Below are 24674 nucleotides of genomic sequence, written 5' to 3'. Positions count from 1 at the left end.
TTCATAGTGGATCCGTGAACTCTAATTCAAACATTCGGGGTTTTAACTTAAAACTCTATCCCTCAGTGAAGGGTGCTTGATTTGATAACTTATGAAAAAGATTGACTAAGAAGTTTTTCCAGTGAATGAAAATAGTTCCCCTCTCGCCCCCCCCCACTTTGATAAATTTGCAACGTTGTCTTAACTAAGAAACTTGCCAGATCTAGGGGAAAAAAATCTACTACTCCACTCTTACCATAAACACCCACATACACACTCAGGTTCTCATCCCATTGCACCAAAGTAAATTGTATTTTTACCACCACCAATACTAACCATTCCTTCCCCTGACAAATTTATTACTTCTCAGTAGTGGCTCGTTGATGCTGCTGCAGTAGCCTTCTCACCCTCTTTTTCTTTTCAATGGAACTATTTTTGAGTCGTCATTTAGAATGTAAGTTTTGTGTCCTTTCTATAAACTATCCTCTCGGAATCTAACAACTCTTAATAGAAAGGAGATTATTCTTGCTCAAGTTTCCAAAGAATTTCATACCAATTTCTATAGTACCCTTTTGGTTTCACCCACCTTAAATTCTATGGGATTTTTCCATAAGAGTCTCCTGGCTGCCATAGCTGCCTCAGCATAACCATGTCCACCAAAACCTCAAGTCTTTCTCCCGTGGGAGAACCCTAGTGTCTCAAAGATTGCCCCAGATGCAACAGCACTGTTCCAGTCCCCAGAAAGGTGCTGGAGTTCTGTTCTTTCTTCTTTAGAAATGGGGAAACTAAGAACTCTGGTGTCTTTGACTCCTCCCTGAGGAAAAAGCACACATCTGTTCTTCTTTGAGGACCTCTGTGCAGTACCCTTATGGGATATGTTGTCTCTGGCATTGAGCTGCAGAAGAGCCATGAAAAGCAGTGTCCTTTGGGGAGTGCACGAGAAGTCTTGGATGAAGGTGACTTCATTTCCTACTAGGCTCATCTAGTGTCTCAGTGTGCCTACAGCCTGGATAGCCTGGGCTAATTGATGGTGCAGAGACCCCAGCCTCAGTGCAGAGGTTGTCTTATGCAGGACCCAAGATGGGTTTTACTGCTCTGGCATCAGTGCCAGCTTTTTACCATGGGCTTGAGACCAGAATCTCCTTGGTTGCATGCTGGGAATGAATCCTTCACCTAGCACCAAAGACCAAGTTGGCACCACCTTAAAAGTTTCTTTAGCTCCAGTGCTAACACAAGAAGTGCCCATCTTGCCACCCGCTCCTCACATGATGATTTGGCACTCCTTCTGTTCATCTACTGTCTCAGCTCTACAAGGGTTCATTCAGAGGTCCATTCAGGTAAAAGAAAGGAGAAGCAGCACCTCCTCATGAGACACAAAAAAGAAAAGAGGATTTGTTGTGTCTCTCCTATATTCGCTGACACAACTGCCTCAGAAATTCTCAAATGGTACCACTCTCATCTCTCTTCAAAGCTCCTTTCGAGTCGGACATCTCAGCACCAGTTAACTTGGACTTCTAACCAGTTCAGATCCCAATAATACTTTGGATCTTTCTGTGTCTGAATCTAATAACCACCCTACAGCATGCTTTTCCACTGCTTGACTCTAAACTGAAACTTAATCCTCCAGTCCCAATCAACAGGTGCCTCTGAATATCTCTGACCCCTTTGGAGATGAACTTTACAGGGTCCCCAGAATTGATCTCAGGGCACTGGACCTCTTCTCTTGTCTTAGGTCCAGAAGTCATGGAAATCTGCATAGGCTTTCTTCAGCTGCTCATGTGGCCATACATACAGGACTCTGAAGACCCGGCACTGATTGTGGCACTGGTTCCAATGCCCTATCTGGCACCAGGGCCCCACTTGGCATTGATGCCCTCATAGTACCTATCATTCATCCAGTGCCAAAATAACCTTCCTCATCAGCACTGATGCTGCCACTGAATCCAGTAGATGTGCAGGAGGACCTGCCCATATCTAAGGAATGGGATGAGACTCCTTCAGAGTAACCATCTGAGTCCCCTTCGGAGGAACATACAGATAGTACCTTTCCTGAAGACCAAATTGGTTCCTCATCTGTTTACACTCCAAACAATCAGACTGTTTCAGGGGCTCCTGGGAAGAATGTCAGATACACGTCCGCTGCAAATGGGTCATGGCACCAGAGATATCCAATCCCGTTTGACATATTACAGGTACAGACTAGTGAGGAGTAGTCTCTGCCTCTTATTCTTTGATGGGTTGAGGATAACAGAACTATTTGACTATCTCCTTTTTCTTTCTTGTCTGCGACCAGGTGAGCAGACAGGATGTACAGTCCAGCAAACAATGGACATCAAACAACTTTTTCCAGCCAATTCCCTGGTGGTGTCTGCAGCATTAGAGAAAGTTAGAGGCAACAAAACCTCTCTTTCTGCTCCTGACCGAGGGATGTAAGCTGGATGCTTTTGGCAGGAGAGCCTACATGTCTAGACCTCCCAAATGGCTGATGACTAAACCATCTTGTCCTTCTGCAGTTACACTCTGGGATGCCATGAGCCCCATCTTGGAATCTTGACCGGAAGAACAGAAGGAAGTGGCTAAGTCCTTGGTTACAGATAGTTGTATGCTCACAAGACACTCTTAAGACCAGCATATGGTGCCTCAGACTTGAGTGCAAGGACAATGGCTTAGTTTCTCCTCCTACAGCTTCTGGTGCACGATTACTTTGGATCAGTGGATAGTGAACAGCACTGATGATGGATGCTCCATCCAGTTCTGCATGAGGCCACTTCACCATTCTCTCCCATCTCATGAGAGAGTCCTATGGAAGAGGTGGATTCCCTCCTCAAGAAGGGAACCATAAAGGAGTTTCCAGAGGAATACTGTGGGAAAGGATTTTAACACCTTGGTTTCCTGATTCCCAAGAAGAGTGAATGTCTGAGGTCCATTCTGGATCTCACAAACCTCAACAGATACATAAGAACATCTCTTCCATTTCCCTGATTCCCAGGGTCATATAAGGAAGATCAGGTTGGACAGAGCAAACATCATAGTAATAGCTGCAACATGGTCTTGTCAGCACTTGTATCTAGATCTCCTGCTGCTGGCCATGGTGCTGCTTTTTCATTGGCTTCTGTCCCCAGACTTCTTGTCTCAACAGCAAGGAAGGACTCTTCATCCTAGCATAGAGACACTCCACTTGTTATCTAACTTCTAAGCTACTCTGGGACTAATGTGAACAGTTCCTGATCTCAATGACCTCAAGCCATTCTCTTACAGCTTTTACTTTGAAATGTTATAAATAAAAATGGCAACTGTTGTCTGGGTGGCTTTGCTATATCTGAAGCTGAAGTTACTTCAATCTTTGAGTTCCTTCTAAACTTAGTCTCAGGATTTAGTAGTCTTCACCTCTCCCTGAAGGTCCATGTGGCACCAATATCTGCTTATCAGAATGTTTTGTTAAGGACAAACCCTTCTTTCACTTTACAGATTCCTCAAGGGCATATTAAATGTTCCACCCTCTCGCCAATTAGAGAGTCCCTGTCAACACGGGATCTAAATCTTGTCCTAGTAAAGCTATTGGGACCCTCCTTATGAGCCTCTCGCTCAGGCTTCTCTCAAGCATATATCAATCAAAGTGGCCTTCTTGATAGCAGAGGTAATTGGTAGGAAGATGAGCAAGTGAGCTTAGTGCCTGGATCACCACTCCACTCTATGCTGTGCTCATAAAGGACAAAATCATCCTGAGGCTGCATCCCAACTTCATGCCTAAGTTAGTCTCAGATTTCCATCTATCTTAGTCTATTTCCTTTCTAACACCTCATTCCCACCCAGGGGAAGCAGATACACTAGATATGAGGGTGCTTTACCTGGAAAAAAATTAAGACCTTTCAATAATCAAATTGGTTATTTGTAGCATGTGGGAGAACCTATTACCAGACACTCTCCACGAGATTACATGTTGCTATGTTCCATATATTACCTTCGCTAGGAAAACAGTGCCTCGTTCGAAGACTCACTCCACAACCATCACCTCAGTGTCAGTGGCCCATCTTAGGCTGGCTTCCCCTGGTGGAGACTTGCAAAGAAGCCAATTGAGAATTCAGTGTACACTTTCACCAGATGCTTCTCCTTAGACTTAGCATCATGCTCCAGTGCCTGGTTTCGTGTAGCAGTTAAATTGTCCATATTTAGCTAAGAACTTCTCACCCACTATCTACCTGGTTGAGCCATGCTTGGTAAACTCCCATATATGAGAAGCATATAGGCTGGTAACTACTGTGGTTACAGAGTTAACTCTCTGTATTCATGCTACCGGCCCCCCTTCCTCTTTGCTGTGGAGTAACATCAGGACACTGTAGTTTGGAAGAAGGAACTGGGGTAATTCCTTATGTAGAGTAAGGTGGTGATGTCACTCATACACAAGAACTCTTGTGCACCTGCCAGTGGATGTAGTTTTGCAAAGTAGCTTGACACCAGGGGTGACACATTGCAGTGAACTGCACAGAGGTAGCTCTTTAATAGTTACTAGTAAGTAATCTCGTTCACATTACTGTGCCGGCAGAGAAGAAAGTTGGAACTAAAAATTAAAGTCATTTCTTTGGCTCTGGCTATGACTGTGTGATAGGCAAGGAGTGACCAGGTCTGAGATTGGAGGAGCTGTTGATCTTCCCTCTTTCTCCAAGGATTCACGGGGGTTGGGGGGGGAAGATGGGGAAGGATCAGGTTAGCAGTGGTGCTTGCAAAATGTAAGCTGTAATTTAGATGTGTATTTGGGAAGGGGGATAAAAATAGGAAATTCTAAAACTTCTTTCTGTACTCAGCTGAGCCTCTAACAACTTTTGCTTTTCAGTCTCTTTACATTATAAAAGCAAATCTGGAAGTTGGTTTAGAGTTTCACAACTTAGTTTTTGTACTAAAAATGATTTGTAGCTAGACCACAATTGTTGCTGAAAGAGCAGCAAGTCTCATAGGAAATTGTAGAAAAAAGAAATCTAAAGAGCCAAGGAAATTAATTTATTCTGAGTATATAAAAGATCTCCATAACTACTTTCTTAGTATTTTTCTTCCAACTACAAACTGCTTTTTAGTGAAAAGAGACATTTTTTAAATATACTAAAGCAACTGGTTTTGTAAAACTTACTGGTTGTAAACACCTGTTGGACTGGTGTATTTTCATGAGGCTGAAGGTGTATGGGGTTGAAAGCCTTGGGCTTCACAGTGAGGCTTGAGTCAGTGTTCCAGGAATGTACACTTGTTGTAGTTTGAGTAAATGGTGTGTAACTTTTTGGTTCACCAGGAGAGTCTATATCAAAGGACATGTTTTACTTTCTATGGCTGTGTCCAAAATACAGAAGATATGGCAAGTTTAAATTCTGCGGTGTATCATGACTATAAATGTTTTTTTATCCTTGCATTATTCCAGTCTCTCTCTAGAGGGCAATCTTCTACCATAGAACAAGCAGGCTAAGGCAAACTGAATATGTGGATTTTGATTTTATTTTCTCAGGTATTCCTGTAAATTATCAGGATGTGGCATCTATTGATCCAGAGTATGCAAAGAACTTGCAGTGGATTTTAGATAATGATATCGGTGATCTTGGGCTGGAACTGACCTTTTCTGTCGAGACTGATGTGTTTGGAGCAATGGAAGAAGTGCCTTTGAAACCAGGGGGTGCAAGTATTCTTGTTACACAAGACAACAAAGTGAGTGTTCATGTTTATCCAGAAGTTACTGATAAGAACAATTGAACTGACTTATGAGTGAGTAGAAGCATAAATTATGTACTTAAAGTAATCATACCCACAATATTAAAAAGTAGCTGGCAAAATGGTCCGCATTCGTATGTGTCAGTAAATTGGGCCACTCTTCTGAAGAAAGTTCTTTTAAACAGCTCTCCGAAATTGTCTGTCTCCTCTTTTGTTGGAGTTTTTATGAAGAAAAACAAGGTAAAACTCAAATGAAGGACTTTTTAGAAGTGACATCATACCTGTATTGCACATGGTCAGGCTCTTGGCGGGGGGGAGGAAGGGGAATATTAACAAGGAACACCTGTGGTGCCTTTCAAAAATACAGCTGTAGGTAATGTTGCTTAAGTGTTGCAAAATTCACTGTTAAACATGGCCTGTTCACTGAGCAGTGGCGTATTTAAGGTATGTTGGGACAGAGAAGTGCAGAGCACCCAAAACTCCATTTGAAGTCGGTAGGAATTGTGCTGCTCAGCTACCCAGACAGTTTGGCCTTATGTTATCATTGAACAAAACATGGTGTGAATTCATTCACTTAATGGAAAGGAGTAGGATTTTGAAATAAACTTATTAGGCCTTTCATCTTTCAACAATTCCAGGCATATTTTATGAGCCAAAAACAGAGTTTAACCGTAGAACATTTTGATCTGTGTAAAGCGGAAGCTGACAAACAGAATTATAACTGGGTTAAAATCTGTGTGGTAGCGCAGGTGGGCCTAATATTTAAATACAGTACTAAAGCAAAGTCTGTTTCTGTTCTATGTGCTAAATATTTTGTAAGCAACTTGCTGCTGGTTGTGCTACATAAAAACTAAACCTAAATTAAATATGTACAGTATACCCTGTGGCTATAAACCCTTGAAAATGGAATGGAATAGTGAAATCTAAAGAGAATTTTTTTTGGAAAAGATATAAAGTAATGTAGACTTCTAAAATTTAGTACTGAGATTTGTTTCCTGCACTGCCTACATGAAGAAAGTCATTAGTCTGGTGTGTAATTACCATAACACGGGTTAAAATAGTATCCTTTGCCCAGCTCTTCTTAAAAAAAATTAGTTCTAAATTATGATATAACTTTCCTTTTTATTGAATTTTGTCCTTTATTCAATAGCTAAAGGCTGCATGAAGAATACACTTCATGTTCTGTATTTGGTAATATGCCTTCATGTTACTGACACTTCAGAAATTTACCATATGTGTTTTCTTCATTAATCTTTCCATATGTATTAAATGGTTGTTTGGTGGTGGTTCTGTTACCAGTACAAGCACACTGTGTATGAATAGATTTAAAAGGAAAACTGTGCTCAGTTTATTCAATGTAGTGATCTGAAAGTTCCCAGGAGAAGCATTTCCAACCATATATAAATTGTTTAGTATATATGAAAATAGTTTTAATCACAGTTTTATTTGTGACATTGAGAGTCTGGGAGTCCAGCATCGTAGAGTCATATAATCCTTTTCATTGTTAAGCAAACGAGCATCAATGTAGTTGGTGTTATAACTTTAACACTTTGTAGAAGGGTAAAGCAGACATTGTTCCAATCAAATTCTGTTCTTTCTTTGCACTGGTTCTGACTTCAGCATACGATGTATGTATAGCAGGGATCGGCAACCTTTGGCAACTGGTCCCATCAGAGAAATCTGCTGGCGGGACAGTTTGTTTACCTGCAGCGTCTGCAGGTTCTTCCGATTTGCAGCTCCCACTGGCCGCAGTTCGCTGTTCCAGGCCAATGGGGGCTACGGGAAGCAGTGGCCGGCACATCCCTCAGCCCACACCACTTCCCACAGCCCCCATTGGCCTGGAACAGCGAACTGCGGCCACTGGGAGCTGCGATCGGCCAAACCTGCGGACGCTGCAGGTAAACAAACCATTCCGGCCCGCCAGCAGATTTCCCTGACTGGTTGCATGCCCAAGGTATCCCTGGTATATAGTATTTGTCTAGGTTTTTGTTGGTATGATACTAGGCTGTTATATTGGCAAATGACCACTTGGTGTCGTCATTTATTTTAACGTTTTCTTGTTTCTGGGACTTTGACAGTGAATGCTTACATGCATACTCTTCCTTTCTATCAGGGCAGAAATGTCATTCAGATAACTAACATGCATGTTATGAGACTGATTCTCCACTGTCTTGTACCATTCAGAATTGGTTTTCCACCCACTTTGCACAGGTATAAATGACTACACAATGCAAGTCAGTGGAGATTTGGCCCCTTTATCAATATTCTACATGGATGGAGTCAGGGAACAAATACACTGTTGCTTGTTTCCAGTCTTTTAAATTCTCCTTGTATATATTATAATATTTTAATATAATATAATATATCCTACAATAATTGGTGGTTTCAGTGTTGCCATTATAAAGTCTATCGTCTGTTTACAATGCTCTTTTCAATATGAATGAAGTTAGAAATTTGCTAACATGTTATCCCTAATCTAATATTTAAATTCTTCTGTTTGACTTACCCTACAAGAATTTTACATATTTTAGTTTGATAGTTTTATGTATATTTGCTTTATAAATATTCTCATACTACTTCAACTACATGATCAACGCTGACCTGCAGAGATCACCTCTAGAGGTGATATCTCTATTCCCTTATTGTCCGTAGCACCTTTTGATGTTGCTAATTGTTGTGGTGACTTTTGAAATATGGATGTTAGTCCCTTAGGAATGTGGAGATTATCAAACTATTTCATGAGCTTTCTACTGATCTGCGCTAGATACAGTCTAATGATTTAAAAGTCAAGGACTCTGTACCTATTCATTCAATATTTTCTTAATGACCTGGATTTGTACTGTATAACTTAATGGTTCTGGCAGATTTGAAAAATGCCTGTGCTTTCAAGAGTACCAGCTCATAGAAAACTTTTTTTGCTGGAGTCTGTTGTAGCACACTCTGATAACATGATCTGTCAGTTTAAGCTGAGCTTTGATAATTTACTTGGCCTCAACTGGCCTCAATTACTGTTTTTGTTCTTTCAAGGACATTAATGTTTGAGACTGTCTTGCCAGTTGACTTTCAGAATAGAGTAGAGGCGGCATGTGTGAAATTTTTCAAGTTGCTTAATATGTCTGCAGTAAACTGATGTTTCACACCTGTCTAAAAGGGATGCTAATAGTGCTGCATTGGGAATTATCAGTTTTAAGTGTTGGATGGTGTGCTGGTTGAGTATCCTATGGCAGTGTCTTCTGAAGGCCTGGCTTGCCTTTTATATTCAACTTGCTATTTCTTGATCCAGCGAACCATCTCTTAAGATAGTACTGCCCAGGTATGTAAAGTTATTCAGTCTTTGGCTTAAACAATAAGTGGTGATATTTGCCTGGTGGTTGGTTGGAAGAAGACTTTTTTTTTTCCAGGCTGATGTTGAGTTGAAACTGTTTAGTTGCCTCAGAGAACCTGCCAAGGATAAACTGTAGATCAGTTTCACTATGGCGAAGTGGCGTACAGTCATCCACGAAAAAGGCTTCACATATGAGTTGTTCAAGAATTTTTGTCTTTGCAGTAAGCCTTTGGAAATTGAATAGTTTTCCATCAGTTCCGTACCTTACGTAGATGCCCTTTGGAAGGCTGGTCATTGCGTAATTCAGAACAGCTGCAAAGAGACCAGAAAGGGCCAGTGCCAGCACACAGGTTTGCTTCACTCCATTATGTGTGGGAAATTGTTTAAAAGGTCACTATCTGAGAGGACTTGACCACTTGCGCCTTTGTGAAATTGATATATGATGTTGGCAGATTTGGTGGAGCAGCCAAACTTTTCTAGAATTTTGCAGAGGCCATTTCTGCTCACAGTATCGAGTGCTATTTTTAGATAAATGAAGACAGTATACAGTTCTGTGTTCAGATTTTTTTTTCCTGAATCTCTGTCTCAACAAAAACCATGTCTTTGGTGCCCTGACCTGACCTAAATCCAGAGTGGGTCTCTGGTAGAAACTTCTCTGATACTGTTGTGACAAGCTGATTGAGCAAAATATGGGTGGTGAGAATTTTTCTACTAACAGATAGCAGAGTAATACCCCAGTAGTTACCACAGTCAGATTTGATGCCTTTATTTTTGTATAGTGTAACTGATTGCATCTTTGAAGCCCTGAGGAATTTGCTTGGCTTCCCATCTTTGATGATTTCATGTGGATAGTTGACAGCATTTAGGCCTGCAGGTTTTAAAGATTTCATCTGATATGTCATCTTTGCCAGATGATTTACCTGACTTCATTTGTTTGATAGCTCTTTGCACTCCTCAATGGTAGGTTTGGGTGATTTCTTCATATATGGGGTCAATTCCTCGAGCACCTGTGGGTTGATAGTAAAGGGTGATTCAGTGGCTCAGTGAAGTGTTGTACTCATCTTTCAGAGATGCCTCATTTGTCCTTGATTAAGATAGATCCACGTAAATTCTTTAGTGGAGCTGGTCCAGATTTTGATGGTCATAAATAGCTTTCAGGAAATCCTAAAACAATGTTATGTTAGTATTGACATAATGCAGTGTTTCTTCTGCTTTCTTTTCCCACCAGTTCTCCTGTAGGAATGAATGCAGTCTTTAACCCTTGGCTTGCAGGTACTTGAATTTATCTTTCTTTAATGTTGTGTTTGTCATTTTGCCAAGACACACACACTATCCTTTTGCTTGAGGATTTTTTCATTGAAACAATCCTGGTGCCATCTTTGATGTATAGCTAGAATATCTTCTGAGCCTTGAAGAATGGCCGATCTTGAATATATTCCACTTTTGCAGTACATTATTGGTTGATGATGTAAGGTTATCAGACTTTTCCATTAAGTCTTCCCTTAGTTTTTCTTGAAGAAATGGATGTCTCAGCTTTGCTATGTTCAATTTTAGATTTAATATCTTCAGCCGCATGTAATTTAAAAATGGCTCTGATCATTGTGTGGTGATTCCAGCTGTTCGCCCCTTGCATTGCTCTTGTGATATTAGCGTCCCTTTGCCGTATATAATGAATCATTCAGGTGCCAGTGCTTTGATCTCAGATATGCATCCAAGATGTTTTATATTTTTCTGCTTGCTTAAATACTGTGTTGGTAATAGAGCTCATGCTCAGCACACTTGCTGAAGTAGGAGACCATTGCTGTTCATTTTTCCAACTCCATTGGTCTTTATTATACCGTTCCAAGTCTTCCTATCTTTTCCTACTCTGGTATTAGTCTCCCACAGGTAAATCTTTCAGTGACTTCAGAAAGCTGTTTCTAATGGCAAAATAAATGCCATAAATCGTTTCTTCCTCTGCTGTTTTTCCTTTTTTCCAAAAGATTAGCCACCTACTAGTTCAGAGATCCCCAAACTTTTGACAGTCCTCCTCCCCCCCCCATCCCCCTGCCGTGCGCATCCCCCCATCTCCCCGGAGCTGGGAACGGGGACGTGGCTCATGGGACAGGGAGGGGGAAGACGCAGATTGGGTAAGGGGGCCAAGGCTGGGGCCGCAGCTGATGGGTGGGTCTGGGGCCAGGAGCAGTGGCGAGGCTGGGGACGGAAGTGGAGCAGCAACTGGGTTGTACTGGGGGCCAGAAGCCAGCCCCTGGCCTGGTGCTGCTCTGCTCCCGGCTTTGCCCCGGGCCAGGAATGGAGCTGTGGCTGAGGCTGGGGGTTGGCGGGGAGAGGGGGGACAGGAGCAGAGCCACACTGAGGCTGGTGATGGGGCCAAGGCACAGGGCCAGGAGCCAGGGACAGGACGGGGCTGGATGGTGCTCCCTCCCTGCCTCTGTGTGGGCTGGCCTGGGCCCTGGATTTTCCTCCATGCCCCCCCTGGGGGGGGCACACCCCACACTTTGGGGACCTCTGTCCTAGTTCCTTTCTGGAGCCTCCTTCTGCAAGTATTCTTTTGCTGAGGGCAGCTATATTGATGCTGCATCTTGCAAGTTCCCTTGCAATTAATAATGTACACCTTTCAGGTCTTGATTTGTTATTATCCATTAAAGTCCATATGTTCCATATCCTCATGGTGAGAGCTCTTCTTTTGCTTATAGAATGACCAAGTGTGTGGATGATTCACCAGATATGGTAAACTGTCCAGATTAGAGTTGGGCAGGCAATATTATGGCACTTTTGCTGGCCTTTTCCTTTATGGGGGTGAGCGGTGCTGTCTTAAAAGGGGTTATTCAGTCACCTGGGATGTTGCCTAACATCCTTGGTGCCAAGGATGAAGGTTTGTGACTGACTTCCAGTATGCACCTACACCTGACATTTCACCTCTTGGCATTGCTGGAGGACTTCCTTTCTATGATGTGTAAAAGGCAATCTTGGTCTCTGGGCTGCTGAAATCAAAGACCAGTGGCTTGAAGGGTCATAAAGACTAGGAACTTCATTAGCTACAGTGAATAGCCACTGATGTCTTTTGTGTCTTGTCAAGCGGTGCATATATCATGGAATGTGGCTGCAGTACCTTTCCTTCTGTTGGACCAAAAGGATTCCTCCTCCCTGACCACCAAAGCAGACTTAGTATAGATTCATAGAGTCCAAGTCCAGAAGGGATCATTGTGATCATGTAGTCTGACCTCCTGTATAACACAGGCTGTAGAACTGGATCATATGGTTTTGATTTAAAAATTTTCAGTGATGGACAAGACACCATGACCTTGTTAAGTTTCTTCAGTGGTTAATTACTCTCATTGTACTTTACACCTTATTTTCAGTCTGAATTTGTTTAGCTTCACTTCCAGCCATTGGATCATGGTATACCTTTCTCTGTTAGATTGAAGAGTCCATTCTTAAATATGTTCCCCATGTAGGTACTTAGTCTGTAATCAAGTCATCGTTTAAACTTCTCTTTGTTAAGCTAATAGACTCAAGGAGCTCAGTCACTATGAGGAAGGGTTTTTGATCCTTCAGTGATTCTTGTGGCTTTTCTCTGAAGCCTCTCCAATTTATCAACCACCTTGAATGGTGGATACCAGAACTGGACATGGTATTCCAGCAGATGAGGTAAAATAACCTCTCTGGTCCTACTTGAGATTCCCCTGTTTATTATGCATCCAAGGACTACATTAGCCCTTTTGGCCATAGCGGCACACTGGGAGCTCATGTTCAGCTGATTATCCACCACAATCCCCAAATCCTTTTCCCAGGAGAGAGTCTTCCACTATGTAAGAAAATGTTTACATTTAGCCCTGTTAAAGTGCATATTGTTTGCTTGTGCCCAGTTTACTAAGCGATGTAGATTGCTCTGTATCAGTAACCTGTCCTCTTCATTATTTACCACTCCCCAATTTTTGTGTCGTCTGAAAACTTTATTAGTGATTGACCTTTGTTTTATTCCATGTCGTTCAATAAGAACGTTATAGTAAGGGTCAAGAACTGATCCCTGCGGTACCCCACTAAAAACACACCCACTTGATTATGTCCTATGTACAGATACATTTTGAGACCTATCAGTTAGCCTGATTTTAATTCATTTAACGAGTGACAGGTACATTTTATATCTTTCTATTTTTTTATCAAAATATCATGTTGGGACTAAGTCAAAGTATACTACATCAACACTATTGCCTTAGTCAAGCAAACCTGTAATCTCATAAGAAAAAGATATCAAGTTAGTTTGATAGACTATTTTCCATGAACCCATGTTTCCATAAACCCATATTACCCTTCTTGAATTCTTTCCTGTACCAACTGTTCCACTATCTTGCCCAGGGTCAATGTCAGACAGACAGGCCTATAATTACCTGGGTCATCCTGTTTCTTTTCATATATTGGCACATAATGAGCTTTCTTCCAGTCTACTGGAACTTCCGCGGTATGTTAACTTAACTGAAAATAATCATTACCAATCCAGTGAACTCTTCAGCCAGCTTTTAAGACCCTTGGATGCAGATTGTCTGGAACTGCTTATTTTAAAATGCTTAACTTTAGTAGCCGCTATTTAACATCCTCCTGATATACAAATGAATTTTTTTTATAGCCGTCTTCACTTCCCTGTTAAATCAGTTTTGGTTTTTTGGTTTTAAAAACCATTATGGCCGCCTTCCTCGACTGTGGGATTGTGGCTTTTTGGGCATCTAGAAAAGTGTTCTTAAACCATTCCCAGTCCCATGCATGTTGGAGATTAGCATTTTTTCTCACCAGAGGTGTCTCTCCCTGTCATAAATATAAAGGGAAGGGTAAACCCCTTTGAAATCCCTCCTGGCCAGGGGAAAGCTCCTCTCACCTGTAAAGGGTTAAGAAGCTAAAGGTAACCTCGCTGGCACCTGACCAAAATGACCAATGAGGAGACAAGATACTTTCAAAAGCTGGGAGGAGGGAGAGAAACAAAGGGTCTGTGTCTGTCTGTATGCTGGTCTTTGCCAGGGATAGACCAGGAATGGAGTCTTAGAACTTTTAGTAAGTAATCTAGCTAGGTATGTGTTAGATTATGATTTCTTTAAATGGCTGAGAAAAGAATTGTGCTGAATAGAATAACTATTTCTGTCTGTGTATCTTTTTTGTAACTTAAGGTTTTGCCTAGAGGGGTTCTCTATGTTTTTGAATCTAATTACCCTGTAAGATATCTACCATCCTGATTTTGCAGGGGGGATTTCTTTATTTCTATTTACTTCTATTTTTATTAAAAGTCTTCTTGTAAAAAACTGAATGCTTTTTCATTGTTCTCAGATCCAAGGGTTTGGGTCTGTGGTCACCTATGCAAATTGGTGAGGCTTTTTATCCAACATTTCCCAGGAAAGGGGGGGTGCAAGTGTTGGGAGGATTGTTCATTGTTCTTAAGATCCAAGGGTCTGGGTCTGTAGTCACCTAGGCAAATTGGTGAGGCTTTTTACCAAACCTTGTCCAGGAAGTGGGGTGCAGGGTTTTGGGAAGTATTTTGGGGGGAAGGACGCGTCCAAACAGCTCTTCCCCAGTAACCAGTATTAGTTTGGTGGTGGTAGCGGCCAGTCCAAGGACAATGGGGGGAATATTTTGTACCTTGGGGAAGTTTTGACCTAAGCTGGTAAAGATAAGCTTAGGAGGTTTTTCATGCAGGTCCCCACATCTGTACCCTAGAGTTCAGAGTTGGGGGGGAACCTTGACACTCCCCCCATGGGTTCCCTCAACCTGGTTTAGCCTACCATTCAGTGGTGACCTTGGAAGAGACCGGAATCTTGGTTGAAGATGTACTTAAGTAACCCTTCTCCTCTTGCAAGCACTTCACAAACATTTAACTAATCATTCATCTCACATTTACACTGAAAAAAGAATTTCTTCCAATTTTGAAGAGGCTACCAGTTCTTGTTAGGATAAAGTACACCTCTATCCCGATGTAACGCGGTCCGCAGGAGCCAAAAAAATCTTACCGTGTTATATGTGAAACCGCGTTATATCGAACTTGCTTTGGCCCCCCTGCTCCTTGTTCCCTGACCGTCCCCTCCAGAGACCCCCGTCCCTAATCACCCCAGGACCCCACCCCCTACCCAACCTCCCTGTCCCCTGACTGCCCCGACCCCTATCCACATCCCTGTCCCCTGACAGTCACTCACCGGCAGCGGTGGAAAGCAGAGAAATGTGGCCCCAGCCCGCTGCACTCCGTCAGCTCCCAGCTGTGGCGCTCTGCTTCCCTCCGTTGGTCAGTGCGGGGAGGTTGGGGAAAGGACACCCCCCACACTCACTAGCGGCGCTCCGCTTCCCACTGCAGCTGGGAGCTGGCGGAGTGGAGCGGGCTGGGACCGGTCTGCTTCGCTTCCGCTGCTGCCGGTGAGTGCACGGAGGTTGGGGAAAGGATGCCCCCCGCACTCACCTGCGGCGGGAAGTGGAGCGATGCAGCCCCAGCCCGCTGCACTCCTCCAGCTCTCAGCCGCAGGTCTCCACTTCCTGCCGCCGGGGAGTGCAGGGAGGTTGGGGAAAGGATGCCCACCGCACTCATTGGCGGCTGGGAGCAAAGCGCCGTGGCTGGGAGCTGGCAGAGTGGAGAGGGCTGGGGTCGGGCTGCTCCGCTTCCGCTGCTGCCGGTGAGGGTGGGGGGTGGGAGAGATCTCTTCCCCCAAGCTCCCTCCCCCGAGCGACACAGCTGGGGCCGAGGCGAGGGAAGTGGAGCGGGCTGCTCCTGGCCCCCTGCTAATCACCTGGGCCTGCGGGGCCCCCAAAAGTGCCCCCCCCCAGCTCCCAGATCCTGGGGTGCAGGGGAGGAGGCCTGCTTTACTGTGTTGTATGCAAACCCATGTTATATTGGGGCAGAGGTGTATAAGGGATTTCTCTGAAATTGGGCAGGCTTTCAAAATGGGGATATTTTTAAAATGTCACTTTAGATATCAACTTACAGTAGAACCTCGGAGTTACAAACACCTCGGGAATGGAGGTTGTTTGTAACTCTGAAATGTTTGTAACGCTGAACAAAACATTATGGTTGTTCTTTCAAAAGTTTACAGCTGACCATTGACGTAATTCAGCTTTGAAACTTTACTGTGCAGAAAAAAAAAATGCTGCTTTTAACCATGTTAATTTAAACGAAATCAGCACGAAAACAGTTTCCTTACCTTGACAAATCTTTTTTTACACGTTCCCGTTATTTTTTAGTACTTTATGTTTAATACAGTACTGTACTGTATTGCTTTTTTTCTTTGCTGCTGCCTGATTGCGTACTTCCAGTTCCAAATGAGATGTGTGGTTGACTGGTCAGTTTGTAACTCTGGTGTTCGTAACTCTGAGTTTCTATTGTATCTTCAGTGTGTAAATGGGGAACTGGAGGCAGAGAGGTTAATTGATTCTTCAAGAAACCAGATGCTTAGATGCTGTGGTGATGGGTATGGTATAAAAACTTAAGTAGAAACTGTGTCCAAACTTGTTGTTTTGGAACAAGATGGTGTCTCAGATCTGGCTGAGCTCTTGCTGTTGGACTTTCACTAGACAGCTGTGAGGGAATTCAATGCTGAATCCTCTGTGCCCTTCACTTGATGGGATTGGGCAGAGTTTAGGCACTGTTTGTGGCTTTGGGCCTCTAAGCACACACTCAAGATGCAGACTTCGTGTGTGATGCCCCTCATGGGAGTGGGTACTCCATTGTCTAAGCCCTTAAATTAGTGCAGTCTGCCCCAGACATCCCCAGCAGCTCTTGAACAGTCCCCAGAATCCTACCAAAGCTGTGAACCTTCTGGTTTACAATTCACCTCTTAAGAGGTGTGTGACAGTGAAAGCCAACAGACAGACTTTGTACAGGATCCAAAAACACCATTGATCTCCACTTAGCACAAGAAATATATAGATGTGTATAAAATAAACCTATATTAATTTCCCTGTCTTGGGTTCTTCACCATTTTGAGAGTTCTTTGCCCTTGGGCAGAGTCCCCTGGGGTGCCCAGGATCCTTTCCCTGCAACTTTTTCTTTTCTTCAGAAACATGGAATCTTTCCAGCTCAGCTTGCTTTCTCTGACCTTGGTTCGTCCCACAGTTCAAACACACCGCTGCTACAAAAGCATACTTGTCTCTTCTATGCCTGTCCCAAGCTTTCTGTCCCTCTAAAAGGCTTCTCCCTGGGAGTCCTTTTTAAATCCTGCTCTGTCACCTCTATCCCTTTGTTCTGTTTGGGGAATTTTCCAGTTTCTCTCTACTTTTCCATCCTTTCAGACAAGTTGGAGGAAGAAGCGTCTTCCAGTTCCAGTCAGCCTCTTTAGCAAAGCAGTTTTTCAGTCCAGTACACGTTAAAGTTAATGACTTTCTATTGACCCTGGTCTGGAAGGAATGTGCTACGGTCCATGTTAGCACATGATGGATTCCACGTCCACATAGAATTCCCTGATTAAATTTTTATAGCAACTTCATAACATCCAAGCAGAATTTATAAACTGTACATAGACAGATTCCCCAAATCATCACAGACAGTAACTCAGTTAATCTGTTTGGTGGGTAAGCCTGGAAATGCCTTTTTTTTTTTCCAATAATTAGAAATCATGCATCGCTTGGAGTCAAAGTTGATTTAACTTAGTTTTGAGAAGTCTTGGCATAAGTTTTCGGTTCCCAAGTAGAAAGATGTCTGCATTGAGTAAAGAGAATGTGTTAAAGACTTATATATTGTGCATCAAGATGAGCTGGAATAGACTGGCAGGCTGTGCACAAGCACATGGTGCTATGTACATGGTCCAGGCAGTGTAAAGCTGGAAGGGGCTGTCTTTCTGCCCCCATCTGAAAGTCCCTTTTCCTTTTTGTCTGCTCCATAGTAGTAGCAGTTTTGAATGATAAAATGGGAGTGAGCCAAGGCCTTGTTTCATTTAGTGTGTATCTTGGAAGGTGGCGAGTAAGAAGTTCCCACTGGCAATTGCTTAAAATGTATGGGATACAGTATTTCAGTGGTGTCCAACTGAATATTTTCATATTGTGAGTCTTCTGTTTTTCTCCTGTTTGTTAAAAAACAAGAAAAGGAAATTCCATCCAAACTGATTTTAAGAACGTTGAGGTTGTATTGTTCATTCAGTCAGAAAATGACAAGGTAAAATTCCATTAACATTCATGGTCTAGATTGGAGTGGCCAGAAGTTAATGTACGGCTCTTCAGAAGTTAATGTACGGCTCCTTGTATAGGCACCGACTCCGGGGCTGAAGCTACAGGTGCCAACTTTCCAATGTGCTGGGGATACTCACTGCTCAACCCCTGGCTCTTTCGCAGGCCGTGCCCTCGCTCCTCCTCTTCCTCCCCGTCCCCCCCGCCTCCTGCATGCCATGAAACAGCTGATTGGGAGGTGTGGGGAGGGAGGGAGAGGCGCTGATCGGTGGGGCTGCCGCTGGGAGTGAGGGGGGAGCCAGTGGGGGGCTGCTGACATATTACTATGGATCTTTGGCAATGTACATTGGTAAATTCTGGCTCCTTCTCAAGCTCAGATAGGTCACCCCTGGTATAGATCCAAACCCCTGGACTAGATCCAAACCCCTGCTGGGACTGTGCTGCACTGTCATTCCAGAAGTAGTCTCCAAAAACATGCCCCACAAAATATGGCTGTGCTACGTACATTTGTATGGGCAAAAAGGAAACAGAAGGGTGCTTGCTCAAACTTCGTAGGTCTCTCTCCCTCTTTTTAAGAGGCCTTTTGAAAATGTGGCCATGTGTGTGCTGCAGTTGCCAGTCTCGGTTAGGTGAGTGAAGGATGCATTCAAAGTCGCAGCTAGAATTTACTTTTAATGATAATCTTAATGTAGGCAGAACTTTGTTTGTGCATATGTATGTTCATGTATTTTTACCATAAAATATCTCGTTTTAATGTTCAGTATCTTTCTTTGCAGGCTGAGTATGTCCAACTTGTTACTGAACTTCGAATGACAAGAGCCATTCAACCTCAGATAAATGCTTTTTTGCAAGGATTTCATATGTTCATACCACCTTCTCTTATACAGCTTTTTGATGAATATGAACTGGTAAGCAGCAGTGCCTATATTTGTAACTGACAGCATTCAGCACTTGATCACTAATGTAATGAGGTAAAAGTAAAGCTCAGTGTTTTGAAAGATGATAATTTGATATCCATGCTTTGGTTTTCACTTCTGTACACCTGCTCTGAAATATCTGTCCTTGTTCATGCTGATTACCTTAGGTGAGCATTTTCCTGAAAGATGGTAGTATTGATCACTCATTATAAGAGTAAAGTCTTGCTTTGTAATACCCAAGATAGAAAGTGCATGTGTCTTGTGGTGTCCATAATTCCCTTCAGTAAACTTCAGGAAACGCTCCTATTGCCTAGTTTATTTATCATCTTCACCCATTTCCTACTCTCTGAATCAAATTCAAATTTACTTTCCTAAAAAATCTTTGTGGAGTTGCTGCATTTTTCATCTCTGACTACATATATACCTACTTAATACCTTGGAGAAAATGACCAGTCTCGGTCTTTTCTGCCTGTTTTCCATGATATTCCATGATTTGTTTCCCTATCTGGATGTTTCTCTTCTTTCCTTCTTCCAAAATTTTCATAATGATTTAGGAGCCCAAGTCTCACTGAATGTAAAAATATAGATCAAACTACAAGCATTAAATATTATTTAATGTAAAATAGTTAAGATTGGAAATTTTACTTCTACTGGAGTTTTGTAGTTAAATTAACACCCAAATCTTTTACTAAAACCAGAAAATTCAGAGCAGAAATTTCATAAAAAATCCTTCTTATGCAGTCTTGCCCCATTTATTTTATTCCGAAGGGTAAATTAGAGTTCTAGCCTCCACTACGTGTACATATTTAAAAGTTCAGCTTGTGTTCTAATATTTGTACTTGTGAAACCAACACTTGCATGTGCTGATGTTACAAATTTCTAAAATGCTCTCATGTTTTCTCCTGCAAAGTGTATGTGTATTTGTACACACATTTGGGGTGTCATTGGAGGGGGAACAGAGAAGCCACTGAAAATTAATTTGCTTCCCTTGTTCTTAAAGAAATGCAGACTTTAATTTCTTCAGCATTTTGTCCTTTGTCTTGCTGCCCCCTATCTATGTACATCTAAGATCCTGTTGTACATAGTACACATGTGCGCACACATGCAAGCTTAAATACAATTCCAAGTTGTCATGTTAGGGACACCAGTTCATTAGACACACTATCTGAAGGAGCTGAAATATTGCCCTTTGATTCGTCATATGTGCTATTTTTTGTAGAATGTTGAAATTACACCCCCCACCCCCCATATTGTAGATTATGCTGTTCTGCCAGTCCACTGAGTTCTAACTGGAGGCCTTCACAAAAGTTTTGCTGCTGTTCATTAAGCATTTTATTTTCTTCTGTCCCCTCTCAGGGATGCTTTTTTGATCATTGGGTATCTCCTCCCCTCATGTCTGTTCTGTCCCTGTCACCTCGATTAAGGTGGTGGGGTCAGTCTAGAACCTGATCTTCAATCCTCATATCAGCAAGGTGTGTCAGACAAGTGTTAAGAACAGTGTGCCTCTTTTGCTCCCTTTTCTTCTTCTCCACAATGCATTCAGCTCCTGCTGGGCAAGGAACAAAACACAGCTTTAAGCTCCAAATTTGGCCTTCTGAATAGTAGTTTGTGGTACAGCCACTAACCTGTACTTCTCTAAATTTAAAACCAACATTGATATTTTAATATAGCATTCAAAATATTATATTAAAATTTAAAGAATGTTTTATTATTATTAAAAAGGAAAACCTGTCGTATCAGGTGATCACTTACAGACTTAAAATTTCTTAACCTGTAAAATCTTTAGCAGGTTTTATTGTAGAGATAGCAACTGATTCAGACCTTTCAAAATGAAATTAACACCACAGTCTTCCAGTTATGCAAGTGTTTTGGTTTTTAATATTCAAGTATGCTTTTTAAGAGGATTTCTTCCATTATCAGAGGTCTGTGCAACCATAAAACACAAAGGATTTCTCATTCTTATATAAGGGATCTGATGCATTTTATAGTAAGGTTGAATATGTAGTTCAGTGCAGACAAACTTTGCAGCCCTCATACACTTAACTATTCCCCTTAGAATCTGTTTTATTAAAAGGGGTCCTGGTGTCTGAGAATGCTTTTACCTACTTTGACATTGTATCTTTGACTTCTACTTTCATATCTAAAATATTAAATTGTCTTAGTCTGGAAGTAATGAATTAGTATGGTGCCCCTCCTCATTGTCTCAGCGTAGGTTGATCCTCCAACTCTAATGGATTTTTGGCATCCCTCTACTGAGAACAGCCTGTTTAGAAAGATGCTAGTCTTCCTTCTGTCTCACAGTAGATCAGATATGAATTTGGATTATCTCTGCCAAAAAGGATGAAAGTTGCTTCCCCCTTGCCAGGAGAGAAGGCCAAAGAAAAAACTACCTCCAGCTGTGGTACAAGACTTTCCCGGTCAAGGAGAGAGGTTTTTCAGCCAATCCATTTCTGTTCATTGGAGAGCTAGTAGTCTGCAAAGATCCACCTTGCCTGCAGGATGGGTGGATAGGTTGGCTCTAGAGGAACTCCGGTACCAGGACTGTACTAGCTCCCTTGCTTACACTGCACTTGCTTGTAATTAAATTTCTACTTCTGATGACTTGCAGGTGGAATTAAATAATACACAAAGGTTTGCCTGTCTTTTTTAAAATGTAGGAGACTCAAGGATCCTGTATTATAAGATTTGATATCTTATTTATTATTAGGAATAAAGTATTAAAAGCAAATTAGAACAGAAAAGGCGTTTTGGTTTCATTCAGGATTATTCTTTAATTAAGGCAACTGCACTCTTCAAAATTAATTGTTTGTCGAGAAGACTAATCAGGATTTGTTTTTTTTTTTTCCCCTGAAGGAGCTGTTGCTGTCTGGTATGCCAGAAATTGATGTGAGTGATTGGATAAAAAATACAGACTACACAAGTGGCTATGAAAGAGAAGACCCTGTTGTTCAGGTAAAGTCCCAGCTGAATGGATGGAGAATATTGTGTATTAATCCTTCAAAGTTTTTGCTATTTTTGGATGAAAACTTACATTAACCAAAGTATTCCTATAAATCACTTAAGATGGGAATGGCGCATAATAAAATGAGGTATGAATCCGACTCGGAGCTAATTTCCATAATTTAAACCATAAATTTATAAATGTGCCCTTATTTGTTTATATCTTTTTTTCCAAATTAATGGAAAATGAAAACTTTTTTTAAACTTATTTTTCATTTAGTGGTTCTGGGATGTTGTAGAAGAACTAACTCAGGAAGAGCGAGTGTTACTATTACAATTTGTTACTGGCAGGTGAGAAACATTTCTGTTTATATTTCACATGTTACTCATACTCTTGAATCAACTGGATTGCAAATGGAAAGACACATTTTTTCTTAACTGAATACTCACTTAGGAGTCTACCGTTTGCTGTGGGTGGGAGGTAACTTGGGGCTTTTGGCATGGAGGCAGTCATGGGAGGAAAAGTGATTTTGCACCAGGAGTCGGTTAATGTTTTATCACTGAGGAGGATATGCATTTTCCTTCCATTTGTGGGAGCAGGCTTGTGATTTCTGGTGAGTAGAAATTTTTGAAGAACTTTAGCTTGTAGTTCTTTAGCTCAACAGTTTCCCCAATATGCTTCAGGGTCATCCAGTAGTGATGGATATGTTTGTTCTTAATCATGAGGATGGACATATTTAATGTTTATATTTTAGTTATCATTAAACTTCAAGTTTGGATTCCATTGAAATGAATGGGAACAGTTTATGCCCTGAGAGCTATTGCTGAAGACTGTCTGCAGACTCAGGAGGTTAATATCATAATACCACTTTATATTTGGTTCACATCTTCATAAAAATGACTAAAACTTTTTTCAGAATGAAAGTTTATACTGTGAAGCACAATTCTGCAGCAAATTAGTCTTTCAGAATATCCCTAGCTAGCTATTTTGTATCATTTTGACTTACTGACATGAGATGCCAAGCCATAGAATCAGTAGCTAATAGCTGGATGAATGAGAAGGCCTGAGTTTTATTTTGTATTTGAATGTGGAACTCTAACTGTTTGTAGAGCAAAAGATCATCATTCTCAGGAGGAAAAATCATGTTAGAGAGATACAACCATAAGCACATTACAAGTGGATACTTTTATAATCTTTACTTGTAACCATTCTGAATTGTAGCTCTAAGCACAGTTCCGTTTGAGAAACTTTGTTACTTCAGAAGGTGAAAGCCCAAGTCTGTACATCCATGGGTGACCATAAATACTGGAAGAAGAAAGTTGTCTGTTAAATCTCATCGTGGTAATAGTTTATATTGGTTATCTGTTGGTTATCTGCTAGTACTGATATTTAGCATCTAAATATTTAAGTACCATTAATTGGATTACTGTTAGACTATAAAATCCTTTATTTAGTCACAAAACATACATGGCAATGCAAGCCCTCCCCATTTCCACTACTTCACCCAGTAGGCTTTAACCCTGTTTGAAAGAGAGATTGACCCCTAGAATTGAGAAGGTATTTCATTCTCCTTCCGCATTCAATCTTTGCAAAGACTCAGTGTTTTTTCATTATTTTGCAAGCATATTTTTAAAACTGTACCTGAAATCCAGAATTTTAAGTCATATTCAGATTCTTTAGAAGAATGTCCTTGTGTTTATCAGATTATTTTATTCTAGCTACAACTCTTACTGAACAGTATTTTAATATTCCAAGTGAGGGTCTCATAGTAATGTCATTTATATTTTAACATTCATGTGCACTGTATACATAAGAATTTAAGTTGATATCAAATAATGGTTGCACTTTTACGAAACTATTGTGACTTTTCATTACTGAGAATTTGGGTTGAGGGATCCTTTGGAGTTATGTCTCTATCTGGTTGTCTTTTTTTTTTTTTTAATTGTTTTTGGATACTATGGGAGGGGGGATCATGTCTCCTGAGAGAAAACACCACTACTATACAAAACAAAAAAACAAAACACCCCTCCCACTCCAACCATTGAAGAGGTTTTTATACCACTATTTTAAAGATGGCCTCTAATGGTATAGGTACTATGCTGAGTCTCATACTGTAGGTTAGTGTGAGTCACATTATTCAGGGTGAGAATTTATAGATTTATAGTCAAGCTCACAGTATTTCTTCGGTTAATATTTTCCTTAGTGTTCCACAATATTACAATTGGTAATTACTCTATTAAGTCACTTTTCTTTAGTATACTGGCTTTACTGTGAGAAATACCACACTGTTAAGTCTTGACTCTTAAAAAAGCCAAAGCTCTGGAAAAGACATGTCAAGAATATTTGGTAGATTAACTTACTTTTTATAATGGAAGGGTAGTTTTTTAACTGATGTTTCTTCAACTATAAAGACAACAGGTTTATATGTATATAAAGGAAAATCATCAAGTGCTAACAATGGGTGAGTTCCTCAAACACATGCTTGCCCCTCTTATCTAGCGTTTAAACAATTTAACAGCTATCATAAATGGGACACTCCCATTTTCAACAGCATTACAGAAAACATGAGTGAGGCAGAGATTTTCACTATTGGTGAAGAGTGGGACCTATTGCTAACAACCATTCTTCCTTGAGTGATTGCACATGTCCGTTCCACTGTAGGTATGTGTGTGCCTTGTGCACAGTTGTCAGAGAACTT

The 24674-nt window shown here is 41.4% G+C and overlaps 1 protein-coding gene across 2 annotated transcripts in view; it reads left to right on the top strand.

Moving 5' to 3' along the window:
• The window catches only part of HACE1 (HECT domain and ankyrin repeat containing E3 ubiquitin protein ligase 1), a 93200-nt gene that overhangs the window by 57471 nt on the left and 11055 nt on the right, over positions 1 to 24674 (top strand). For both annotated transcript variants that reach the window (XM_077812871.1, XM_077812870.1), the window contains exons 19-22: positions 5468 to 5664; positions 18895 to 19026; positions 21889 to 21987; positions 22256 to 22326. In XM_077812871.1, coding sequence (XP_077668997.1) covers positions 5468 to 5664; positions 18895 to 19026; positions 21889 to 21987; positions 22256 to 22326 — 499 coding nt within the window. The remainder of the gene's footprint in view (positions 1 to 5467; positions 5665 to 18894; positions 19027 to 21888; positions 21988 to 22255; positions 22327 to 24674) is intronic.

This window comes from Eretmochelys imbricata, chromosome 3 (genome assembly GCF_965152235.1).
Source record: "Eretmochelys imbricata isolate rEreImb1 chromosome 3, rEreImb1.hap1, whole genome shotgun sequence".
NCBI classification, from domain to species: domain Eukaryota; kingdom Metazoa; phylum Chordata; order Testudines; family Cheloniidae; genus Eretmochelys; species Eretmochelys imbricata.
This window is presented reverse-complemented; position numbering and strand designations above follow the sequence as displayed.